The sequence below is a fragment of the Echinops telfairi genome, unplaced genomic scaffold, assembly GCF_000313985.2.
Source record: "Echinops telfairi isolate 266 unplaced genomic scaffold, ASM31398v2 ScPeMD7_7427;HRSCAF=8465, whole genome shotgun sequence".
NCBI classification, from domain to species: Eukaryota; Metazoa; Chordata; class Mammalia; order Afrosoricida; family Tenrecidae; genus Echinops; species Echinops telfairi.
In genome coordinates, this window is record NW_022111327.1 from 5,176,402 (window position 1) to 5,201,775 (window position 25,374).

At 40.5% G+C, this 25,374-nt stretch overlaps 1 protein-coding gene across 4 annotated transcripts in view; it reads right to left on the reverse strand.

The window, feature by feature from the left end:
* COL4A6 (collagen type IV alpha 6 chain) overlaps window positions 1-24,733 on the reverse strand; it is a 426,646-nt gene extending 401,913 nt beyond the window's left edge. For all 4 annotated transcript variants that reach the window (XM_045298535.1, XM_045298533.1, XM_045298532.1 and 1 more), the window contains exons 1-2: window positions 24,538-24,733; window positions 24,286-24,337 (exon numbers count right to left, since the gene is read on the reverse strand). In XM_045298535.1, coding sequence (XP_045154470.1) covers window positions 24,286-24,337; window positions 24,538-24,548 — 63 coding nt within the window. In that variant the 5' untranslated portion in view covers window positions 24,549-24,733. The remainder of the gene's footprint in view (window positions 1-24,285; window positions 24,338-24,537) is intronic.
* Between the last annotated feature and the right edge of the window lie 641 nt (window positions 24,734-25,374).

Consider the following 25,374-nt stretch of genomic DNA (forward strand, 5'->3'; position numbering starts at 1 on the left):
TATAAATATATTTGCATATGTACATGTCTTTATCTAGACCTCTATAAATGCCCTTTGCCTCCCAGCTCTTTCCTCTATTTCCCTTGACTTTTCCTCCTGTCCCACTATCATGAGGAGCATAGTTTCTATAAGTCAGAACCAGCTTGATGGCACTGAATTTAGTTTGGGTTTTTATGGAAATATCACTCTATTCCACCCCCTGCCCCCACTGATTCTAGAAAAGTACCAAATGATTTTGCCTTTCCTATGACCTTCTGACACCCAACCATACCGTATACCCAAGTGCACTAAATGAAAAAGGATCTCAGTTGACATAGGAAAGGTGGGGTTTTGCAGCCAGTGTAGAATGACTGGGAAGTCCTGGTGGTGTAGTGGTTACCAGTTGGGTTGCTAATTGCAAGGTCAGCAGTTGGAGACCACCAGTTGCTCCAAGGGAGAAAGGGCTTCTACTCCAGTAAAGAGTTACAGTCTTGGATAATCACAGGGGCAGTTCTACCCTGCCCTCTAGGGTTGCTACGTATTGGCATCCACTCAAGGGCAGTGCGTTTCATTTGGTTTGGTGGAATGATCTTAACTAGTGAACACCTGGTAGCAGAAAAACTACTGTGTAGTAAAGGCATCCCCCATACATAGGGAGACAACCCAGTTAGTTTCATGTTACAGTTAACTCTGCAAAATTCTGGTGCAATTAAAAAAAATCAGCACAGCCAGGAGTCCCATGTAATTGGTTTGGCACATGCATGCCAAAGAATTAAAGCAGAGAGAATGGCTCATTATTATATTAGCGCTCTAAAAGGGCTACATCATTGGACTCGTTTGTTCTGGCTTGGAGAAATCTGAAAGTCGGTAATACCTTATTGTGAAATTTGGGCAAAGAGGATATGTGTACTGTGAATCTTTAGTCTTCCTAAGGGCACACACGAGGATTGCGATATATATTAAAGTAATATAAGGTAAAAGGCTTTATTTGAGACTCTTCATGCACCACAGTCTCACACTAAATTACTGAGTGAAAGAAAAGTGAATCTCCAAATGAATAGCCTCATCAAAAATTCAGGTATAAGGAGATGGGTGATTTCATCATAACACATTTTATATGAAGGAGCAATCCGCTGGCTAAAATCGAGTCAGTTGAGGGGTACTGAGAACTAGGGTCAGTCCAGTTCATCTAAGCTGATGTAGCACACTCTATAGAACCCCAAAGGAAGATCTGAAGGGACATGCCATGCCTCTCACAACATCTGGGCCATCCCCTTTGCTGTGCCGGAACTTGGTACTGGTCTTGCCTGTTAGAACAGAAGAGCTTCACAAAACTAAGCATGGAGGAGTTAAACATCTATTATTGCTGATTTTCAAAGACAGCGAAGAGAGTATCTAGTGGTTCTTATGTATGCAAAGCTGTTCAGAACCATCTCATCCTCAAGAGACACTAATTAAAGCCTTCATTCTCTCCCCATATCATTTGTTACGAAGTGCACAGGCTGAGGGTTAAGTCTATGGCTACCTCACTGAGCAAAGGGAAATTCACAGAGACAGGCAAAAAGCAGTATGTAACGATTTTTAATGGGACTCTCTAATCAAACCTCTCAGAGTTATGCTCAATAGTCAGTGACTAATGGGGTTGAGGAGGAAAAGATTATATTCAATCTGCCTGTTAACTATAAGACTTTAATCAATTTCAGTGGAAAATGCTCTGAGGCAAAAAGAAATATAATAGGGCAGTGATCTAATCTCTCAGAAAGCTTGATGTCATTTCTGTTTTCGTTCTCCAATGGGAAAGATCCTAAGGGTATTCTCTATCAATACGGAGTAAGAAGAGGGTCATCCTGTTCAATAGCACATGCTTAGCTATGAACTGTTACAATCTGTCTCCTAGTATACTTGCCTTTCATTAGATAAGAGTTTCTGAAGGACCCTGCTGGCAAACCTGTGAGCCTAGAGTCCTGCCTATGATTCTTCTTCAGGGAAGCCAATACAACAGCACAAGTGAAAACAGTAGGCATCTTTGGCCTAGACTCGGATGGTGGGTCACCAGTTTGTAACTATCAGTCTAGATTACAATTCCTAGAGGATTTCAGAGAAAGTGAAGATTAGTGAAGGCCAAAATGGACATAGCTTGCTCTGTAGAGGTAGTGCAATTTGATTGGGCCTTGGCAGAGGGGCTATGATTTCTTTTCTCTCCAACTACAGAGATACCTTGGTTGTAAAACGGCTTCAGCTCGAACTTCCCAGTTTGCTAGAAAAGCAAAGTTCGAGAAACAAAAACTGCTTCAAAACTGGACCTGGAAAAACCTGTATGGGCCTAGAGTGCTACGGGTTGTATCTCACCTCAGACACGAAGGGGTGACCCTCAGTCTAAGCACCACTCTGGCTCAGACAACATATAGTGCTTGTGTTGTGTTAAAACATCCGTCAGTGTGCTTTTTCTTTCACTTTGTGTAAAATCTTGTAAACATGGCTACAAAGAAAGTTAGTGATACCAGCAGTAAAACTAAGAGGAAAACTGTGAGAAGCACGACAGAGTTAAGGAAAGAAATCATTGTGAAATTTGAGTCAGGTCGCCGCTTCTCTGATTTGGCAACAGATTGTCACATGGCTAAATCAACATTATCAAAATTTTTGGAAAGACAAATGTTATTAAAGTGGCTAATGTAGTAATGGAGTGAATTCATTAACCATGAAACAAAGAACCCATCAAGCAAAGATTCTCAAAGAGGTTGAAAAGTTACTGTTCATTTGGATCAATCAAAAACAACTAGATGGCGACAGCGTATCTGAGACAGTGATATGCGAGAAGACTAAAAGCCTCCATCGTGATATACGGTCCTGGAAAAAATGAATTTATAAGTGGATTTGGGGGGGGCGCAGAACCAATTATTTGGTTTTCCATTATGTCTTTTGGAGAAAATATGTTCCATTTTCAAACTTTTTGGTGTTTGAATACGAATTTGGAATAAATTGAGTTCAACAATCGAGGTCCCATGGTACTTCATTTTTTATAAACAACACACTTTGTTTTGCTCTTCAAAGATCAAGTTATTTTAAACAATAACCCAGCTATTTTGGTTCATATTTAGTATTATGGGATCATGTCCTGTCTTCTTCACAAATATGAGAAAATCTTGACTCAATCTCATGGTTGCACCATTGACCAATGAATGCAAGTATATCTTTTAATGTTTACCTTCTAGAAAAGACGAATCCACACCAAATTTTTCACTCCATCATAACAGAAGGGTGCTAACGGTGTGGCCATAGCCTTAGCTAACCTCTAGCATTTCCATCATGACTGTTTCATCAGCAAACCTTAGATTTTCATTCTTAACAACCAAGTATTTGGGAAGTTCATTTAAATTAAATAGCCTTTCTGCCTTGTTGTGTTTTCCATCTTGTCTTTAGGAAATAAATTCTAACTGTGCTCTTTTTTATCATTTTATTGGGGGCTTGTACAACTCTTATCATAATTCATACATCGATTGAATCAGGCATGTTTGTACATATGTTGCCTTTATTCTTCTCTAGACATTTACCTTCTTTTTTTATTTTGATTTTATTTTTTAATCGTTTTATTAGGGGCTCATAGAACTCTTATCACAATCCATACATATGTCAATTGTGTAAAGAACATTTGCACATTCGTTGCCCTCATCATTCTCAGAAGATTTGCTCTCCACTTAAGCCCCTGGCATCAGGTCCTCATTTTCCCCCTCCCTCCCCGCTCCCCCTTCCCTCATGAACCCTTGATAATTAAAAATTATTATTTTTCATATATTTCCCTGTCCGATGTTTCCCTTCACCCATTTTTCTGCTGTCCATCCCCGAGGGAGGAGGTCACATGTAGATCCTTGTAATCAGTTCCCCCTTTCCAACCCACACTCCCTCTACCCTCCCAGTATCACCACTCACACCACTGGTCCTGAAGGGATCATCCGTCCTGGGTTCCCTGTGCTTCCAGTTCTATCAGTACCTGTGTTCATCCTCTGGTCTAGCCAGACTTGCAAGGTAGAGTTCGGATCATGATAGTGAGGGGTGAGGGGGTGGGGAATGGAGGGAGGAAGCATTTAGGAACTAGAGGAAATTTGTATTTTTTATCGTTACTACACCACATCCTGACTGGCTCGCCTCCTCCCCAAGAACTGTGCCGTTTTTAAAGGCTGGCTATGAGTCCTCATTTTGTCAACTGTAAATATCTCCAGGTGCTCCAAGACCTGCAAGCAGATGGTCAAGGTGGATTGCCCCAGGGACCTGGCTAGTGCTGAAGCTCTGCCTCCAACTCAGTGTCATGCTGCTGCTGTCCTGACAAGCAACTGGGACCAGGCAGAAGGAATGGGGCATGGGCCTGGCTGTTGCATGCACACATGCTGATAAGCATATTTGTAAAAGGTCTAAAAATATTATGCCCCATGCTCACCATTCTCTAATCAGCACATATCTATATTCCTATCAATTTAGAACCAGGGGAGTTACCTCTTTCCCTCCTCCAGGAGTTATCAAAGAATGAGGGAAGTTACAAGCAGTCTGCAAAGTTGCAATGCAGGTTTCACTTCCTCCAAGAAAACTTGCCTCATTACCCTCATGCTAAATAAATGTGGCTCAAAACTATCCCAATGGACTACTCCAGGTCTGTACCAACCATTTGGTTCACAGAACAGCCTTACAATAGAATCGCAGAGCTCTGTGTAAGATGGCACCTATAAAAGCCTCAGGATGGGCAGAGGGACATGTGATGGGGAATTGTGGAAAGGTGACCAGATTTAAGTTGTGGCTCTGAATGTGGCTTTTTTATCTAGCAATCCAGTTGACCATTTAACATCATTTAGCCTTCAGTCCTTTTCATCTCTAAAATGGGTATAATAATCCCTACCTATTTCATGTAACTTCTGAGTACCTCAATTCAGTTATCATATATGAAAGCCCTAGCCACAAATGTACAGTCAAGTCATCATTATTATCCATCATTGCAGCTGGCCAGAATGGTTGTTTAAAGTTCACTCTGGAAGAATAAACAACTTTTCAATCTGGTAGTTGCAAAAGACAATTCTCATTATATTTTATTCATTGGTCCTAGTATCCTTGCATAATTAGAATTTATAAGTAACACATTTTGAGCTGCACAAAGGAGATAAGACTTACACTACGCAGAGGAGATGTGACTATATTCTTCAGGCTCCTCCTGGGAAACAACAACATTAGAGACCAAAGAGGGTAACCAAAGCACAAGCAAAGGCAACAGAGTCAGGGATGTTCAATGGACGGGAGGTATGGCATAGAAGAGTTCAGGTCCAAACACCTGCCATAGAACTTGAACCCCTAGATCTATAATATCCATTGTCGTTTAAGTAAATATTTGATCTGACTATATTCCTGGAAACCACAAATACATATTTTTATATTCCCTTCACTCCTTAAATAATCCCTTGCCATTGAGCTGATTTAAGCTCATAGCAACCCAACAGGACATGGTAGAACTGTCCCTGTGAGTTTCTGAGACTGTAACTCCTGTAGAGCCACAAGTGATTTAGAACTACTGACCTTGCGGTATGGGTTGAGTAACCCAATATGCTACCAGAGTTTTATTCCTACTGACTAGGCAGTGTGGACTAATGGTTAAGAACAGAAGATCTGGGTTTACTCAGATCTTGTTAGCCTCATGACAAGTTATTTAACTTTTCTGTTATATTTTAGGCTTCTTATTTGTAAAATGTTGCATTTGCTAGTGCTGTGAATTAATGTTCTTTCCTTACACAAAAGCCTAGTATTTGAACTGCTCCCATTCAAAATAAAAGCGCAGTCAAAAGTAGTGCACAGCCACAAAATGCAACCTACGCTGATAATCTTCAGAAAAGTGTAGTGGCAGGTTGGTCAAACAATGATCATAGTTGAAGGTAGGAAGTTTTGTATACTGTTCTCTCGGATTTTTTAGGTATAAAACTTTTCATAAGAGGGTAAAAAAGGCCCAGTAGACAAATCACTACAACAAAAGACTTTTTGAGAAAAAATTATGGAAGATAAGGAAAACTGACTTTGACTGCAATAATGGCCATTGTTCTCAGGTATCTCATCTTGAACATCTATGTGTGATTAGACCCAAGGATTTAGGGTCAAAAGAGTATTCAAGAGCTCCTGATACCAGAAGATTGGAACAAGGGAAACATCATTCTAATGGTTTGTATGTGGCATTCTTTGAAAAAGTTTCTTACCAATTTACAATGTATAGTATTGAATTTATATTACAGCCTAATGTTGTATTCCTCCACTACAACCTGGGCTGGAGTTAGTGGTCCCTGCAGATACTCTGGACCATTCATTTCATTTTCATTTAATAGCTTGACAAAAGCTCTTTGCCTATATGTTGCAGTATGTCTTTACACTAGAGATGGTTAGTGATAGACTATTAGGTAGGGCCGTTTCTTAAGCCATTATCAAAAGTGGCTTTTCTAATGTCATTATAAAATTGGTTAAGTCAAGAGGCATCATTGAAGAATTTTACTGTGAACTATACATGCAAAGACCCCACAGCCTGGTATATAAAACCCCCAAGTTGAGAGAGGTTGACACAGCCAATAGAGTAATGCTTTCAGCAGGTTGTAGATCCTACTTGTAATTGTAACCTCTGAACATTGGCTCACACTCTAAATGCTTGTAAGAAATAAACCTGTAACAATGCCAAAAGTGTCTACAAAAATTTATTCTGGATCAAGGTGCAGTGATGGTGGTGAACCTCTCTATTTGTTTGCTTCTTACCTATAGTCAGGATCGTGCCATTGGCATATCCAAAGCCAGGAGTTGGTTTGCTTCCAGAAAGAATACAAGCTTAGTGGCACAGGAATCCCAGGAATCTGATTTTATGATATAGAATTCATCAAATTACTCAAAAGGAGACATGTGGATGGAAAAACTCCTTCTGTTCAAAATTAAAGACTGCATTCTATGGTTACCAGTCGCCTCTAAAAGTAAATTACACTGCTGTCAGTTATACAACTTGCTTTATAACAGGATCTGGTATAATAAAAAGAAAACTGACTATGAGTCAGAAAACCTGAGTTCTAGTCAAGCTCCTCTAATAGCGGACCCTTGGGCAAGTCATTTAATCCCATTTTTATGGTCAGAAGATCACAGAATTATAACTATTCTGTTACCATAGCAGAAAACAGCAGGAGGAGTGGAAGAGAGTGGCAGACAATGCAGGAACACTAGAGAAGCAAAGGGAATTCAATCAAGGGGGGGGGGGGAGGGGCGGACTACCCTGCATTGAACACATTCTACACTATCCACAATTTCCATCAAGAAGTAGCCTAGTTTCTGAGGAAGCAAGCAATAAAATAAAAATAAGTGAGCTCAACAGGAAGTGACTTCACAAGACCCAGACTAAGCTAGAGAGAACAATGAAGTCTTCATACAAGATGTTGTATGTATCGCATGTATGAGGTGTATCAATGGTGCTGCTCATTGCATATTTCCAGTTCCCTGGCTTCGGATCACATGTAAGATTGCACTCTTTGGCCCATAATGGATCTCTAGAACAAGACTGATCAATGGGATCTGAGACAAATTGACAAGTGTCACAACCAGAAATAAGACATAATTCCCAGTAAATTATTATTCTCTCACTCACTGCCATCGAGTCGATGCCAACTCATTGGGCCCTGTAGGACAGGATAGAACGGCTCCTCATGAGTTTCCAAGACTGTAACTCTTTATGGGAGTAGAAATCCCTGTCTTTCTCCCACAGAGATGCTGGTGGTTTCCAACTGATGACCTTGCCCGGGGCACCTTACAAAACCTTCTAGAGCTCTTGTTTTCTCTGTCACAACAATCAGCAGTGCTCCAGATGGTGGTGGCATGGTGGTCTGTGTCCTAGATTGAGAGCTAGGTGGTGTCCTCCGGGTAATCCATGGTGTGCATGTAGTGCACGTAAGCAATAGAAACCAGTTACTTTAAGCCACTGAGCTCTGCGCAGTTGTTTCCAAGAGTAGCCTAGCCTACTCTGTTTCTGAGAGAGGGATGGAAGTTATGAAGTCAGCATTTTGCCTAACAGAGGGCAAGGGATCATGCCATTGATCTATTCAGAGCCAGGATTTGGTTTTCTTGGCAGTTTATCTCAGGATAGATGAGCCTCAGAAAGTGCCCTGGTGTTTCCCAGAGCTTGTGTCTTAGGTTCTCTTATGAATAAAAGTATGTCACTGTTACTGGCAGTCAATCTTAGATATGAAAAAGAGTACAGCTCAGGACAAAGTAGACTCAGGGGACTGGTAACTTGATATAAATCCTTTCTCTCATTCTGTTCCAAGTAAGTACTGACTGAAAGTCATGTGGCTTTTCAATGGCCTGTCAGAATAACTGACTCCAGGCCAATTGGAAGACAGCAGGTGTCCTTCATAATAGAACTGCCACTCCTACTTGTCAGTCTATTTAGTAGCAGAAAGAGTCAAAAGCTAGAAAGAGGGAACTAACTTTTTACTCTGAGACCCTTAAAGGTGACTGGATATAGAATTATGGTATTAGCATTGAAGGATGAAATTAAATAGGTATCTCTGTGCCATTTAAGGCTCACCGGTAGTGTAGTGGTTACTCCTTGGGTTGGTATTCATAAGGCCATCAGTTCAAAACTACCAGCCAATCCTCAGGAGAAAGACAAGGCTTTCCAGTTCTGTAAAGGGTTACAGTCTTGCTAACTCACAGCGATGATTCTGTCCTGTTCTATTAAGTCCCTATGAGTCAGGATTGACTTGATATAGTGAGTTCTCTGCTTTTGAAAAAACTTACCCCCCCCCCAAAATTTACCTACACTATTTCCCCCCCTGAAAACTCTAGGGGCCTCTGATCCCTACTAATAGGTAAAGAGCTATTAATAGGCTAATGAATAGCACTGCACAAAGTTGAGACAGTCATTACAGGTCATCCTGTTGACAACAACAACAAAAACACTCACTATAATTGAATCTATGGCACTCATAGCGACCCTATGGGACAGGATAGGGTAGAACTGCCCCTGTGAGTTTCTGGGACTGTAATTCTTTTTTTTTTTTTTAGGCTGAAATTCTTTATGAGAGTAGTAAACATCATCCTTCTCCCAAAGAATGCCTGGTGGTTTCAAACTACTGTCCTTACAGTTAGAAGCCTAAAGCATAGACACTAGGGCTCCTACCCACTAGTCACATGTTAAAAGTGGGGCTAGGAGATAATCAGATACATCACAGTGGTATGAGGATAAGCTTCCCCAAACAGCTGTAGTTTATTGAGCATATAAAACAATCACACACTTTAGGAATATTACTGCCAGCCTTCACAACAATATGGGTACATGAAATTATTGTTTTAGGTGTCATCGAGTTAGTTCTGACTCACAACGACCCTGTGCACAACAGAACGAAACACCACCCAGTCCTGCACCATATTCACAATTGTTCATATGTTTGAGTTCATTGTTGCAACCACTATGCCAATCCATCTTGTTGAGGGTTTTCCTCTTTTTCACTGTCCCATTTTATCAAGCATGCTGTCCTTCTCTCCTGACAACATACATGTGGGGCAAAGTCTCGCCATCCTTGCCTCTAAGGAACATTCTGGCTATGATTTTTCCAAGGGAAATAGTATCTTGAATTTTCTAAATGAGGAGACTGAGGACTACCAAGATAGTGCAGAAGCTAATGACAGGAGAAAGTGAAGTGGATTGAGAAGAAGATGTTGATAGTTCAATGAGGATAAGAGCTAGAAGTGAATCGATTTGTTGATTAGTAGGTTATCTTTTAGAAATAAATCTTAGTTAATAGTGCAGATAGAAAGCCAAAATAAAAAAAGCTTAATGACTGATGAGTGGCAAAATAAAAAAAGCTTAATGACTGATGAGTGGCAGAGAAGGACCTCTAGTAACTTTTTAAAGAAATCTGGCATTTCACACACAGTTCACCTTTATCCATGCAACTTTCATTAGAGTTCGGGATAATTTCTCCAGAAATTATCCACACACACACATATAATTTTACATAGAGTTCGGGATAATTTCTCCAGAAAGTGTATATATAGATATAGATATAGATATACACACACACACACACACACACACATATAATTTTACATATAGTTTCAGAGAACTGGAAGGCCCACCTGATGCCCACTTAAGGGCTTCAGCTCATGAATGAGTGACATATACCAAATTCAAAATGGTGGGAAGTGGCTTCAAATGTCCTGGTAATATTTTATTTTTGAAGCTCGATGATAGCCACACAACTGTTCATTATATTATTTATACACTATATGAGGGGGTACCCCCCAAAAAGCTGGAGCTTTTTTCAAAGCTATTTATTCAAAAAAAATTTTTTTTAAAACACAACCTTATCACCTTCAAAGTACTCTGCATTACACTTAATACAGTTGTCAAATCTGCAGTTCCATTCTTGGAAACATTTTTCAGGCTCATCTGTTTTGATTACTGACAGCACCTCCCTCATTTTTTTCTTCACCTCTTCAATGTTGTCAAATCACCGTCCTTTCATGTCCCTCCTCATTTGAGGAAACAAAAAGAAGCAAGGTCAGGTGAGTAAGGTGTGTGGGGCAAGAGAGGCACACAGTTTTTGCCCAAAACTGGTGCACTGACATGGCTGCGTGGGCAGGTGCATTGTCATGGTGACAAAAATCAGGCCACAAATCAGGCCTTTTTTACGCTACCTTTTCAGAATCTCTAAATAGAAAGCTTGATTAAAAGTCTGACCCGGTGGGATGAACTCCAAATGCCCAATCCCCCTCACATCAAAAACAAAACGAAACATCATCTTGACCTATTTCAATTGACAAGCTTTTTGGGGTGAGGTGATGCTGGCGTCTTCCACAGGCTGGATTGATGTTTGCTTTCAGGGTCATAATAATAGCACCATGTGCCAGGCTATCAAAAGATATAGCATCTTGGGTCTTAAAGGCTTGAAGATAAACAAGCGGCCATCTAGCCGAGAAGCAACAAAGCCCACACGGAAGAATCACACCAGCCTGTGTGATCATGAGGTCTTGATGTAATCAGGTATCAGGCATCAAAGACCCAGAACAAAAAATCTTATCTATGTGAATGAGGGGGAGGGCAGAGTGGTGACCCAAAGCCCACCTGTAGACAATTGGACATCTCCTTACTGAAGGGTCACAAGGAAGAGATGAGCTAGTCAAGGTGCAGCAACGCACCAATTAAACATACGACTTTCCTCTAGTTCTTTAAGCTTCCTCCCCACCCCACTATCATGACCCCAAGTCTACCTTACAAATCTGGTTAGACCAGAGATAAGAGCTGGAAACATAGGGGAATTAGGACAGATAAACTCCTCAGGACCAATAATGAGAGTATTGATACTAGGAAAGTGGGGGGAAGATGGGGGAAGAGAGGCGGAAGCAACCACAATGATTGACATGTAACCCCCTCCCAGGAGGATGAGCAACAGAAAAGTGGGTGAAGGGAGACAGCGGTCGGTGTAAGACATGAAAAAAATAATAATTTACAAACTATCAAGGGTTCATGAGGGAGGGGAGGGGAGGGGGGTAATGAGCTGATACCAAGGGCTCAAGTAGAAAGAAAATGTTTAGAAAATGATGATGACAACATATGTACAAATGTGCTTGACACAATTGATTGTGATAAGAGCTTTAATAGCCCTCAATAAAATGATTTAATCAAGAGAGAGAGACTAGTACCATGTCTCATCACCAGTAATGACCTTGGAAAAAACGTCTGGGTCGCTTCGGAGCTGTTCTTTCAAAGCATGGCATGTTTCTTCTCAACGCTGTTTTTCCTGGTCAGTCAGAACCCGAGGCACAAATTTCACAGTGACCCTTCTCATTCCCAAATTTTCTGTTATAATTCCCTGATAGCCCAGATAACTTCCCCATCTTTTCAATGGTCCATCATCAGTCTTTGAGCACAAGTACATGAATTTTGTTAACATTTTTGTCTGTTCGGGAAGTTGATGGGTGTCTAGAATGAGGTGTGTCATCAATCAACATTTCACCTTTTTTGAAATGAGAAAGCCACTCGTACACTTGAGTTTTTCCCATAGAGCTGTCTTTGTCAGCTGTATTCAACATCACAACAGTTTCTGCAGCATTTTTCCCTGAGCAGGAAACATTTCACAGCGGAACACTGTTCCCTTAAATCAGACATCGCAAAAAATGAGACTGGAGTGAAACTGCTTTTATGAAAAAATTCACTGTGTCCAGACAGAACCTTCTCAGGAGACGCCACTGGGTCAGAGTGAGTTGTTCAATATTGCTCTAGAGGGAAAAATGCATAGGAAATTTATACTGTTTTTTTTGGGGGATACCCCCTTATATATGTTTTTTTGCCTAGAACATTTCATCATCTTTTTAAACATTGTTGTTGTGTAAATTGCAACTCACAGCAACCTCATGATAATTTCCTTAATAAAAAAAGTTAATTAAATAGAATATTTCTGTTTGTAGGCAACACACACTAAAGTATTGGGAATGAAGTGACATATATTTTTGGCTCTCCAATGATAAAAGGAAATCATTTTTGTATTGTATTTGATACCTTCTGTAATTTCATGATTGTTTCAAAAAGTTTAAAGGCATCAAAACACTTATCACTTAAAAGAAAATAAACATATTGACAAAACCAGCCTCCTTAAACAAACACATATTTTTATAGTACTACAGGAGTGCATAACCCAATTTATAAAGAAATGTACGCATAAAAAGGCATAGAGAGGGCCTTCAAAATACATAAATGAACTGCCCTCTATTTGACTCTAAAGTATACCCCTTTATGCCAAAAGTCTCCTTACCCCACTGACTTACAAACTGACTGGAAGCTGGTGCTCAGTGAACAAAGCAGCAGCAGCAGCAGCAATTCCCTCTTCGCTTGGGCTCTCACAAGGCATTAGGGAAAGTAGGGGTCTCAAGCTACTCTCGGCTTGAGGAATTATAGAATTCGAGCAAAGCTCTAGATTCAGCTGCTAAACATCAAAACAGGAAAGATTACGGCTCTCTACCAGCTTGATCGAAAGAGGCTGTGAAGGCAATGTGTGTTAACAGTTATACTAATCTCAAGGTCAGCAGTTCAAAGCCACCAGTTGTTCCTCAGAAGAACGATGGGGTTTTCTACTCATGTAAAGATTTACAACCTTGGAAACTCAAAGGGACATTTCCACTCTCTCAAACCCCACAGGGACAGTTCTACTCTGTCCTATAGTTTTGCTATATGAGTCACAATCAACAGTGAGGTGTGTGTGTGTTTTTTTCCCCGTTTAATTTCCTGGTTGACCTTCCATTTTCCCCAGAGTCCTAGGGTGAGGTGGGGTGTGGGAATTTTAGAAGGTGAAAAGAAAGGGTTTTGGAAATTAAATGGTGGGCACACAATACACTATTCCAAGATTCTACTACACTCAGAAACGGCTTTTCTTACCATTATACTTGGAGAACTTTTAATCTTCAGACAATACCATATGCCAAAATATGTTAATAAATTTGTTACCAATTTATATATTCCAATTGTTGTCCTCCTCAGTGGGAAGGATACTTATACAAATGGCCATAAATAGATGCTTTACAAGGACAAGCGGTTATGTGATGATTTACCAAGTGATTAGTGCAAATGGAGAGATGTGCCTCCACTAGAAGAAAATAAATTGCTTGGTGTTATGTTCCTAACAATAAGCACAGCCACAACAATAGTTTTGTTCTTGTTGAACACTTCTGAGCAGATATCAACTCACAGTGACCCCGTGTGATGGAATGAAAATGTAGCATAGCGGTTTTTTGGCTCTACATTTTATAGAAGCAGACCATGAGGTCTTCCTCCTGTGCCCCTGAGTGTGTTCGAACTGCTAACCTTTACTTTAGCAGCCTAGCATTTAATCATTCTGCCACCAGGCCTCCTTAACAATAATAGTAGTAGTAAGATTTAAGGATATCTGCTAGGTGTCAAGGCGTTATGGGTATCGTCTCATTTAAGCCTCTCAATGACTCTGTGAAGTAGGTATTATCAGATATGGTGCCAAAAGATGGGTTTTGAGGACCACCAGGATTTTATAGGCATAAGAAACCCTGGTGGACTAATGGGCTACCCACTAAGGTGCTAAACCACAAGGTCTGTAGTTTGAACCCTTCAGCCACTCCTGGAGAGAAAGATGAAACTTTCTGCTCCCATGAAGATTTACAATCTCAGAAACCTACAGAGGCAGTTCTACTTTGTCTTATGAGGTCGCTATGAGTCAGAATCAACTTGATGGCAGTGAGTCTGAATTTTTAGAGGGTTACAGAAAGTTTGGTGGTGCAACTCTTAAAGAGCTTGGCTGCTACCCAGCAACTCCAACTCATCCTACAGTCCCTAGGGGGAAAGATCTACTCTGTCACACGAAGTTCTCACAAACCAAACTCACTGCCATCAAGTTGATTTTGACTCATATTGACTCCCCCCCTCCAACCACTGTGGGTCTCGGAGACTGTAATTGTTTATGGGTGTAGACAGCCAAGCATTTTTTCTGTGGAGCTGCTAGTGGTTTCGAACTGCCAATCATGGGGATCAGACCCCAATGTGTAACCACTACACCACCAGGAGTCCTTGTCACATTTGGTTACTATGTGTCAAAAATCAACTTGATGGCACCTAATAGCAATAGGGCTGAGATGATGGTTGTTCAGAGGGTTCAAGGTCAACGGAAATCTAATTTAAGGTGACAGCTGGGGCTGAAATCAAGCCTTCTAGCTGTTGACCAAGAAGTGCTTCTATTCCCTCTCCAGAGAAAGGGACGCCTTTTCATTTTTCTCAAATGTTTTATGCACTAGCAGCAAGCACCCTGCTACCTCAACCCACACATTTGTTCATGTTATTCAACTAATTTCCCCAATACTTAGCAGGACTACAACTTTAAAAAGCAGATGAGTCATTTTTCTTGACAAATATATTTATGGAGATCCAGAGATGATTTCAAATCAGTGACATCCTGAAAAACCCACAATACACAGTGACCCTCATGGCCCAGCACAGATCCTACTTCTGTGGCGCATTCCCTCACTCCAATCCAACTCAACTTTTTCTTCTTTTCCATTTCTATACCAATTCTTCATTCTCTTCCTATGAAGTCGAACATCAAGTTATCATTGTTTTAAATTTGTGGATATTTCTCATCAGGTCTATATATCTGAGTTTAATTTCATTAAAACTATTTTTAAAATTATTTAAAACTGTAATAAAACAGCATGAGTCACACATCAAACATCAAATCGAAACCACAACTAATTGCATAAAGGTATCCTGCAAAGTGTGTGTGTCTGTGTGTATGAGAGAGAGATTTGGATGTGATTTGAGTAAGATTTAGATAAATTAAGATCTTCAAGACACTGTGTAATCAAAATACATCAGAAATAAACTAGTGACTAAGACTGCAGATGCCATCTATAGCCACCCCTCAATTTATCTATTTATTTATTTTGCTTCCTTTCCATCTGTCAGGGTCAACGAGAGGTCTGGATGATTCATCCCACAGGTGCCTCACATAATAATGAAGTGGGTATTTAGGACAACAATCATTGCACGGGAATAAGGCCCAATCAGGATGCAAGGATAAACACCAATGGGAAAGCAGAATCAGGACCGAGGCAAGCCAATGAGGTCCCAGCACCTGACCCCTATAAAATATAATCTCAGACCACTAAACAGGGGGTCTTTCTCGAATTCGAGGGTAATGGCTTATTGATTGAAGCAGAAGTTGCTCATTCAATCTTTCCTCTGCTTACTGTCTGGTTGCACTGTCATATCTTGTTGTCTTGTGCGTGTGGCTCCCTCTGTTGTAACTGCAAAATACTCGGGAGAAACTTGCTAGCTTTTCTCCAAGGAAGAAAAGCCTAGCAACATCGACTTAAGACGCATAACACATCTCTTCATTCTTACTGACTTTACAAATTAACTGTGAATATAGTAACTATTAGTAATATTCTTATTTTGTTCTGACTTTCACAATGGAGTCCCATATGATATTGCTTGGGGGATAAAAGTCTACTACTATGGATTTTGAAAAATACCTTCGTTTTTGGGGTCATTATTATCAATGTCAACATCAATATTAGTCCCTTTAAGTATACTCTGGCTGTCTAGTTGCTGGTTCCATACTGTAAGGTATTTATATTTCTTAATCATATCTCCAAGTCAAGGTCATATATGTTTAATGATCTTCAACACTTTAGGCAACTTTTATAAAGTTAATAATTACAGAATTTAGATATTGGCAGTCCCAGGCATCTCAGATTTTTCTCCCCAACCCTCTTGCTTCTGGATAAAGAAAAATAGTCATTCAAAGCTTTGCTGCACAAGGAGAAATATCACTTAATTTTCATTCCCTTCTAAGAGAAATGTTGTCTCCCCAAGTACCAATTCAGCCACAAGGCCAGAGGGCCCAGACATTTCTGAGAAAGCTTGGTTTTTCGGAGGTAAATGTTGTAGAGCTTTTTGAATCCTGGAAATTTCCACTCAGTAACACCAACTCCCCCTCAATAAAAGGGAATCAGATGGAAAGATAATGGCAAATTATCCTTATTATTGTTAGACAAAGGGGAACTTGGGACTCCAAAGATGCCCGGGAGGAGTCTACAGGCATAATCTAGAATTGGGACCCACATCTCCACATGAGGTCACAAAGGTAGGGCAGCAAATACTTTGGGAAAACTGGAACACATTTCATAATAACCCCACCCACCTACCCACCCACACTATGAAGCCTTTGAAACAAACTCAACAATTAAGCAATTTTCTCTCATTTGTGCCCCAAATTGGCTCCCAGTTGTTTGTAGTATAGAAGTAGTCACAATAACAATAGTTGTACAGCTAATAATATATTTAATGATTTGTCCTGAGGCCATAGCGGTAGTCTATATTTGAAGCTAGGAATATGTCTCCAAATCAGGAGCTGTTTTGGTCACCATAGTTTACTTCCCAAAGAAATAAAAAGGGAAAAAAAGTTAACAATATAGATCTCCACACTTAAAAACATGGAACCCCAAATGAGCTTGAGAATAGACTTCTACCTCCAAAATTGTCTAAATTTGATACACCCGGAAGAGGCAGATATGTATTGCATGAATAGAAGCTGAGGTCATGGTACATGAATCCCGCATTCATAAAACACGTATCACAGTGTGAGACACAGAGTACCAAACCCAAAACAAACCCCAGTGTCCTCAACCCTGTTAGGCAGGGGTATAATTTCCCTATGAAATCTCCAGGACTGTGATCTCTATGGGTGCACAGTGCCACGCTTGCTCCCCAGTGGCATGGGCTAGTAGGTTCAAAGTGCTGATCTTTCCTTTAGAAGTCAAGCACTTAACCACAGTGCCCTCAGTGCTCCTTTGATACAAGTGGCTAGCAATAATTATTAAGCCAATTGTAACCTACATGGAGAAATATGCTATATCACAGGAATTAGGCAAGTATTCTGAGGGCAAAAAAGAGGGCAGGGCAGGTCTGGTCCTTTCTTATTTCCCTAGCCTTATCTCACACAATGCCTTGACTCCCTCCCGCCACGTCATCCTCTCCATACTCCAGCCACATTAGCTTAGTACTTGCTATGGTGTTTCCCCCAACAGGAGTGATGACAGAAACCCAAACCGTAGAAAGCACTCAACAGATATTCATTGAAGGACAGAAGGATGGGAATATTGAGTCAGAGATAGAAGATTGTATTGGAAGATTCCATAGACAAAATAATTATGTACGGAACATCAAAAGAAGATGGGACATTTTAATTGGTTACAATGTTGAGCTATTAGGAATAGTGGTATGATTATCAATATATTTGTGTGTGTGTGTGTGTGTGTGTGTGTTGAGCAGACATAGTCATCTCTCTTGGAATCTCAATAGGAGTGAGAGGCTAAGTCAGCAAAATTCACAAACTCACTGCCATTGAATCCATTCTGATTCATAGCAAATGTATAGAGTAGAGCTACCCCGAAGGGTTTCCAAGGCTATAAACCTTTACAGAAGCAGAAAACCTCTTCTTCTCCCTCAGAGCAGTTGGTGGCTCCGAAATGATGACCTTGCAGTTTGGAAACCCATTCATGAATCAATATACCACTAGGGCTCCGCTTAAAATATTACAGTAGAGAAGTCAAACAGACTGGATAATGAAAAGACACCATTAAAGTTGGTGGTTAGGTGGCCCTTTGTAATGTGCGTGGTAGTTTTATGTGTAGACTCATTCCATATTGAAATAGTTAAAGGGCAAATGCCTCCAGAAGAGCAGACTAAAACAAACCCCAGTCCTGTGTAAGTAGATGCAGACTCATAGCAACCCCACAGGACAGAGTAGAGCTATTCCCTGGGGTTTCTAGGGTTATTAAGTCTTTATTTAAGAAGACTGCTTCATCTTTCTCCCACAGAGCATCTGTGAGTTCAAACTACAAGCCTTTTACTTGGCAGCCTGGATAGAATATAGATTTAGGGGCATAGTTACAGGAGACATTATACTATGGTAGAAATCTAAAAGGTTGCTGGCATTTATAGACATTATATTTACTCTAAGGTCTACAAAGTCTTAGAAAGTGTCATAAACTAGGCATTCTTAACCATTAGTAATGTCATGAACTACTTTGATATTCTGATGAAGCCTATGTACTCCTTTTCAGAGTATTATTTTTAAATATTTAAATGAGGTTGCAATGGTAACCAATTATATTGAAATACAGGCAGTCCTCAGCTTACAGATCAGATGCATTGCAAGTACGCCTGTGGTCGTTTTGTACCTCATGAGACATGTACAGTCAACCTTAAGCCCAGTGCTGTTGAGTTGATTGAGACTTATAGTAACCCTATAGGACAGAATAGAACTGCTCCTTAGGATTTCCAAGACTATAAATATTTATGGAAGCAGACAGTCTCATTTTACCCCCACAGAGTGATTGGTGGGTTGAATCACCAACTTTGTGATCAGAAGCCCAGTCCTTAACTCAACACCACCAGTCTCCCTCTCCACTTATATTTTATACTAGAGTTTAGTGGGAGGTATCTATCCCACTTTTAGAGTGTGCTGCCATCTGGTGGGGGCTATTATAACTGCATAAGTCTGAAAAATCAGATCTCATCCCACTACCACCAGAGACTCCCTGGTGACATATGCATTTTACTAATTACATAAAAATTCATATTGTCTCAAACATTTTTTGCTTTAATTTCCTTCAAAATGGCTTGCATTCTTAAAAACACACACAGTTTCAACAAAACATTCAAAGTAGGAAATAATTCAGTCTTGAATGGGCTGTCGCATTTATAACTGTTTTTTGGTAACTAAGACTCAAAACCTTTTCAATAATTTCAAAGCTGCTAACTATAAGGTCAGGAGTTCGAAATGACCAGCCGTTCCAAGGGAGAAAGACAGGATTTTCTATTCCTGTAAACAGTTAAAGAGTCACAGAAATTGTCTGGGGCAGTTCTACTGTCCTATATCATTTCTATGAGTCAGCATTGACTCGATGGCACTGAGTATGATTTTGCTTTTATGATGTGTGTAACAAGTGAAGGTGATTTGATGAACACTTACTTCGCGTAGGAATTGGTTCAATCATTTCAAAGTGAGGGCAAATCTAGATAGCATTAAGGAACAAATATGAATTGTTTGCATGTTCAAAACCTGCGACTGCTTGTATACCATAATCATAATATATATAAAACAAATGGGTGATATGGTTGTTCTGTAAGTAGCACATTACAATAATAATAACTAGTAGTGGGTCAAGTGACCACTATAATTTTGAATGACTAATTTACAAGTGCATTATAGGATTTTTGCAAATTTTGCAACCCTCTCATGCATCATTTTCTTTTACACATGAGTTTCCTATGCACATTATATGTCTATACATGTTTTCTACTTGAGTAGTTGGTGAAAACCAAAAACCAAATTCACAGCCAGCAAGTCTATGCAGACTCATAGCGGCCCTAGAAGACTGGATAGAACTGCCCCTGTGAGGTTCCAAGATTGTAAGTCTTTAAGGGAGTAGAAAGTCCATCTTTCTCCTTGAGAGCTACTGGTAGTTTCGAACTGCTGATTTAGCTGTTGGCAGCCTAATGTGTAACCACAATGCAGCCAGTTCATTATGGATTAGTAAGTTTGTACACGTAAACTTGTGCTTAACTTGCAATCTTACACTGTGTGTCTGTTCAGCTTCAGCCTATATTTCTAACTCTTTAAATACCTTATAAAAGGGAGTTATGAACCATTTATTAAAGGTATCTCCTACACAATCAGTGTAGTAGCCTGTCTCTCCTCAGTTTGCATTGTCTGCATTACAAATTTCCATCGTGTGCTTTGTATTTATACCCCCCCAACTAATTCCCCCATCTCTCATCTTAAAATAAGGAGTCCCGGTGTTTCATTGAGGAGCCCTGGTGCTGTAGTGAATTATGAGATGGGCTGCTAATCACAAGGTCAGCAGTTCAAATCCACCAGCCACTCCACGGGAGAAAGATGAGGCTTTCTACTCCCATAAAATTTAGGGACACCATGAGTCCGAATCAACTCCAGGGCAGTGAGTTTGGGTTTTTGTTTGGGTGATGCAGTGGGTAATCACTTGACTGCTAACTGAAAACTCAGTGGTTTGAACCCACCTAGCAACTCCATGGGAGAACAAGAAGCTGTCTGCTTCCCTAAAGAAGACAGCCATCAAAATTCTCTGGGGCAGTTTTACTAAATGGTGCTATGCATCCGAATTGACTTGATTTTATCTTAAAATATACTTCTGTCTGACTGGTCAATATTATACACATATTACCAATCATGAACCATTCATCCATTTATGTAGCCATTGGATAATTCAACTGATCTGTCTTAGTATCCTCAAGCAAAATAAACCAAAACTTAGCACCATTGAGTTGATGACTCATACCAGGCTGCGGAGTAAACCAATACGCCACCAGGACTGCTTTAGTATCCCCATTCATCCCAAAATATAGCTTCTAAATACAAAATGCACACAAAAACTCATTTAATATATAATATAATTTTTCACTGCTAGCTGGAATGGGATGATATTTACTAGCAGGCAGAGCAAAAGACTACTTTAGAATTCACAGCCTCCAGCAAAGCAAATATGATGCTCTTTAGAGTAGAATGGATTTTTCTCACCTCCCCCATCTCTTAACTTCTCATACTCTATTCATACTTTGATGCCCTTTAAAATTTGATAACTGTGAAAATCCACAGTGGAGAAGACCAATCTGGACAAGTTGCAACTTTAAAGACATGTTTATGGCTAACTCCAACTCACTGCCATCAAGTCGATTCCAACTCATGATGAGCCTATAGGGCACGGTAGAACTCATTGCCCCTGTGGGTTTATGAGATTGAAACTCTTTAAGGGAGTAGAAAGCCTCATCTTTCTCTAAGTGATTGGTGGCTTTGAACTGCTCACATTGAGGTTAGCAGCCCAATGTATAACCACTATGCTACCAGGGCTCCTCATGTTTATGGCGAGAGACATTTTACTATGATCTCTTTAGCAGGATGAGACCTATGTATACATTTTATATACTGCTCTTCACCCAAGTAACGCTCCCACCAGGTTTTTAGTTTTAATTTTGCTTGGTTGTAATAGAGCCTTTATTTTAAGCAGACTGTGGTGGGGCAAAATTGGAAGAAAACTAAGAACTCTGACTACTTTAGTTCAGGATTAGATCGCTTTAGTCTTTTGTCAAAGATGTTGTAAATACATCCAGATGATTATTTATCATTAAAGAGCTTGATTTTAAAGCAATATAATGACCATGATTTTCTAAACAAGCAAACTCCTGGATATCTAGGCACTGTGTCTAAATAAGCCTTTGTGTGCTGCACTTGAGGTAGTTAAGGACCTAACAACCAAAGATAATTACTGATATTCTGGAATCCTAGGCTCTATCACATTCAGAGAGATTTTGCAAAAAATTCACCTGAATAAAGATCATCATTCCTTTAAAGGAGTTCAATGGGAAAAAATCACGTATTAATTCTGGTTTTAACATTCAGCTTGCCATTACTTTTATATAGAAGTGCTTTATAAACCCTGACAAAGTACCTGAATGGCCCCATTTTAAATCGTCACCAATATTCCATTATTGGCGATTGAACTTTCAGAGTGAAGTGACTCTTTTATAAATGAGGTACAACAAAGTTCTTGTCATCTACTTAGAGTAGCAATTTTTTAAATTAACATTAGGCAAAAACAGTACAGAGAATTCAAATGGTCTAAAGCCATCTGAAATGTGAAAGGCTTGCCAAACCCAGAGGATAAACTGAAATTGTGCATAGAAGATGAGAACCAGTCAACTTAGAGAATCAAAAAGAGTGCACAAGACAAATATATATAAATATATATTTTTCCTCAGAAAAAATATCTGCTGATAACTTATAGCCAGTGATTTTTCTCTGATCTTTTTTTCTCTTTGCCATTTTTGAAATAAAAAGTCTTACACCATTAAAGATTCTGCCCAGAAGTAAACAACAGATGAAGCAGCTCTAGACTTAAGACGCCCCCCCAAAAAGATGATGTGAATGAATTTGAAGCATTATTATTGCCTTCCCAAGGGCAATCACAGTGGCATAGCCAGAGGCATTGTATAACAGAGACAAGGCCCCACACCTACTCGCCCAAAGCGTTGCTTTGGAGACAAACATAGGCACTTTCAAGAATTGAAGCAATAATAATGCTTCAAACTCATTTACATCATCTTTTTTTTGGGGGGAGGGTCTTACGTCTAGAGCTGCTTCATGAGATCCAGTATTTTAGAAATATTCATCTATTCTAGAGTGATACATTACTGCTTTTCTCCCAAAAGAACATAGAACAAAAGCAGCCAGAGCCAGAAAACCAGGGTTTTGCTGGAGGGTACTCTGCCCCAAGCATGACTCTTTACAAGTGGCAAGATTTCCAGACAAATTGTTCTCCAGTCAAAACCTGGCACTTCCGATAAATGCAAGTAATCTAGCCTCAAAGTAACACACAACTGAACGTGTACAATGGAGGAACAGAAGGAAAAAGTGTAGAGGCCCAGGATCCATATTTTCTGCTTACAAAGTCTAGAAGTGACTTCTATAAGAGCTGACCTTCTAAGTTAAGGGTCGCAAGAGAATAGAATTCATGTTTTCAGACATCTTCCACGTTGCATCGGAGGAGTCATTTTGCTTCCTTATAGTATTTTCTTAAAGACATCATGTGGTGGGTGAAAGTAATAGATTTTTTTTCATAAGTGTTACTAGGTAATGTTATTACCTAGGACTAAGTTAACTCTATTGAAAACGTTTGAAAATATTTGGTGTCTTTTAAATCAGTTAAAAATCTCTAAATTCACAAGGAAAGTCTTTGGAACATACAGCCATCCATCTGTCATCTACGTAGTGAATGAGTTTTGCTATTCAGAGTTCGTTATAAGAGAGCAGTGAAACATTATTCAACAGCTGAACCACTGTGCGCTTGAACCCAATGTCTAACTCTATTTTTGCCAGCAAGAGTAGCTCTCGAGACTGGAAAACAGCATCTCTGATTATTGTGGCTGCTCCACATTTGGTATATTTTCCCAGTAATTCCACGGGAGGTCTGTATTAATCTTTTTCTGCCCATATTTTGCCACAAATTCCGTTGTCTGCAGTCCCTAACTGATTTGGTGAGTAATATTTAAACAAGCTATGAAATGTTAACTTTCAGAAACTGCCCCTCCATCCCCTTATACTTTTAACTTTCCAATAACACAGAAAACCAATGCAAGGAGACATCAAGAAGAAACTGAACATCTGGTAGAAGCCGTTCTGTTCAGGTAGTTAAGGAATCCAGATGTTATCATCTGGTACAGCCAGAGTACTACTGAGCAAACAGTTAAGTTTAACTCCCAGAACATCCACAGCACTTTCAGGTCCCCCTCCTTGTGCTGGCTTCCCACTATGAAATGTACATGCCAATTCGTGTTACTGTAGACCAGAGAAAACAGCATGAAGAACTTTGCCTTGGTGATCAATGCAGAGAAAGGCGTCAGACAGTCATCGGAGTAGTTGTCCGGGAGGAGGCTTGGAAAGTTGTGCATCTGTAGGTTCTATTTTTGTTTTCCCAGCCCGTTATGGAATTTTTGGACAGGAAGATGCCCCAATCCCAAAGACACTGGCCTGACACTGTGCTATTTTCTTCCCAAGAACTCCATTAACCTCCAATTAGAAACCAGCATGGTGTGAACTCCATCGTGGTGCAACCTGCGGTAACCCTGGAGCACAAACATCAGGGGTGGGAGAAGGAGGAGGTCAAAGGCGGGTGGGAAGGGATCAAGAAGAGACTCACCGCTAGTACCAGTTCCTCGGTCCAGCACAACATAACCAGAAGCAGCCACCACCTGAAACGGAAGGGAGGGTAAGTAACGTGGGCTCCCAGGGCTCTGGGGTCTTGCGTCTGCCGGCAGCTCCCTCCCCTGAACCCTGTTTTGCTAACTGCTCCCACTTTCCCTACAGGAGCAGAAGTCCAAGTATAGTCCTGGCGGGGTAAGGTAGCCCGAAGTTGGAAAGAGGAGGAAGGCTCAGGGCAGCAAAGGCTCACCCAGCAGGCATGCTTGCGGCTGCTCTGGCGCCGGGTCCCGGGAGAGGCTGAGCCGCTCAGCAGCCCCGGTTCATCCGGGCTCAGCTGATGCTTGGCGGCTCTTTCCTTACTCGGGAAGACTGGGTAGGGGGCGAAATGGCCCACTGCAGAAGAAACTAGAACTAAACGCAGCTTCTAGATATAAAGTGTCCCACAGGGAAACACGCTCAGCAGTGCCCCTTCCAACTTGCCGCACTCAGGAGATAGTTCCATGCTCTAAGAGAGGAAGGAATGGAGGGGAAAGGGGCGGGGCGGTCTGCTGCCAATCATTCCCCCTACCTAGGGCAGCCGGTTGTCTTTCCCACTTTCAGGCACCTTGGCTGCACTTAACCACCCCTGGTCTCAGCAGCGGCCCTCACACACTCCAAGAAACCAACCTTTGCAGGAAACCTTCGGACCTTCTCCCCATACAATTCCAGACGCCACTGTTAACTGTTAAGTGAAGAGAGGCTTTAGCCATACAATTCCCACATAGACAGTTGAGGCACCAACTGACCTTGCATCTATGGCCAAATACATAAGAACTCAAAACAAACAAACAAACAAAAAACTCTCCCTGCCATGGAGTAGATAGATGACTCAATAGCAACCATATAGGACAGGGTCAAATTGCCCCCTTTTGAGTTTCTGAGACTGGAACTCTTTACAGGAGTAGAAAGCCCTGTGTTTCTCCTGAAATAGTTCAGCAGGTACTTGGCAACGTTCTTGGAGAAAAAAAATGGAATTTAAAGAGAAAGGACATTGTCCACGAACTTCTTGAAGCTCCACCTCACCCCACCCTCATTCGAATTGTTTATA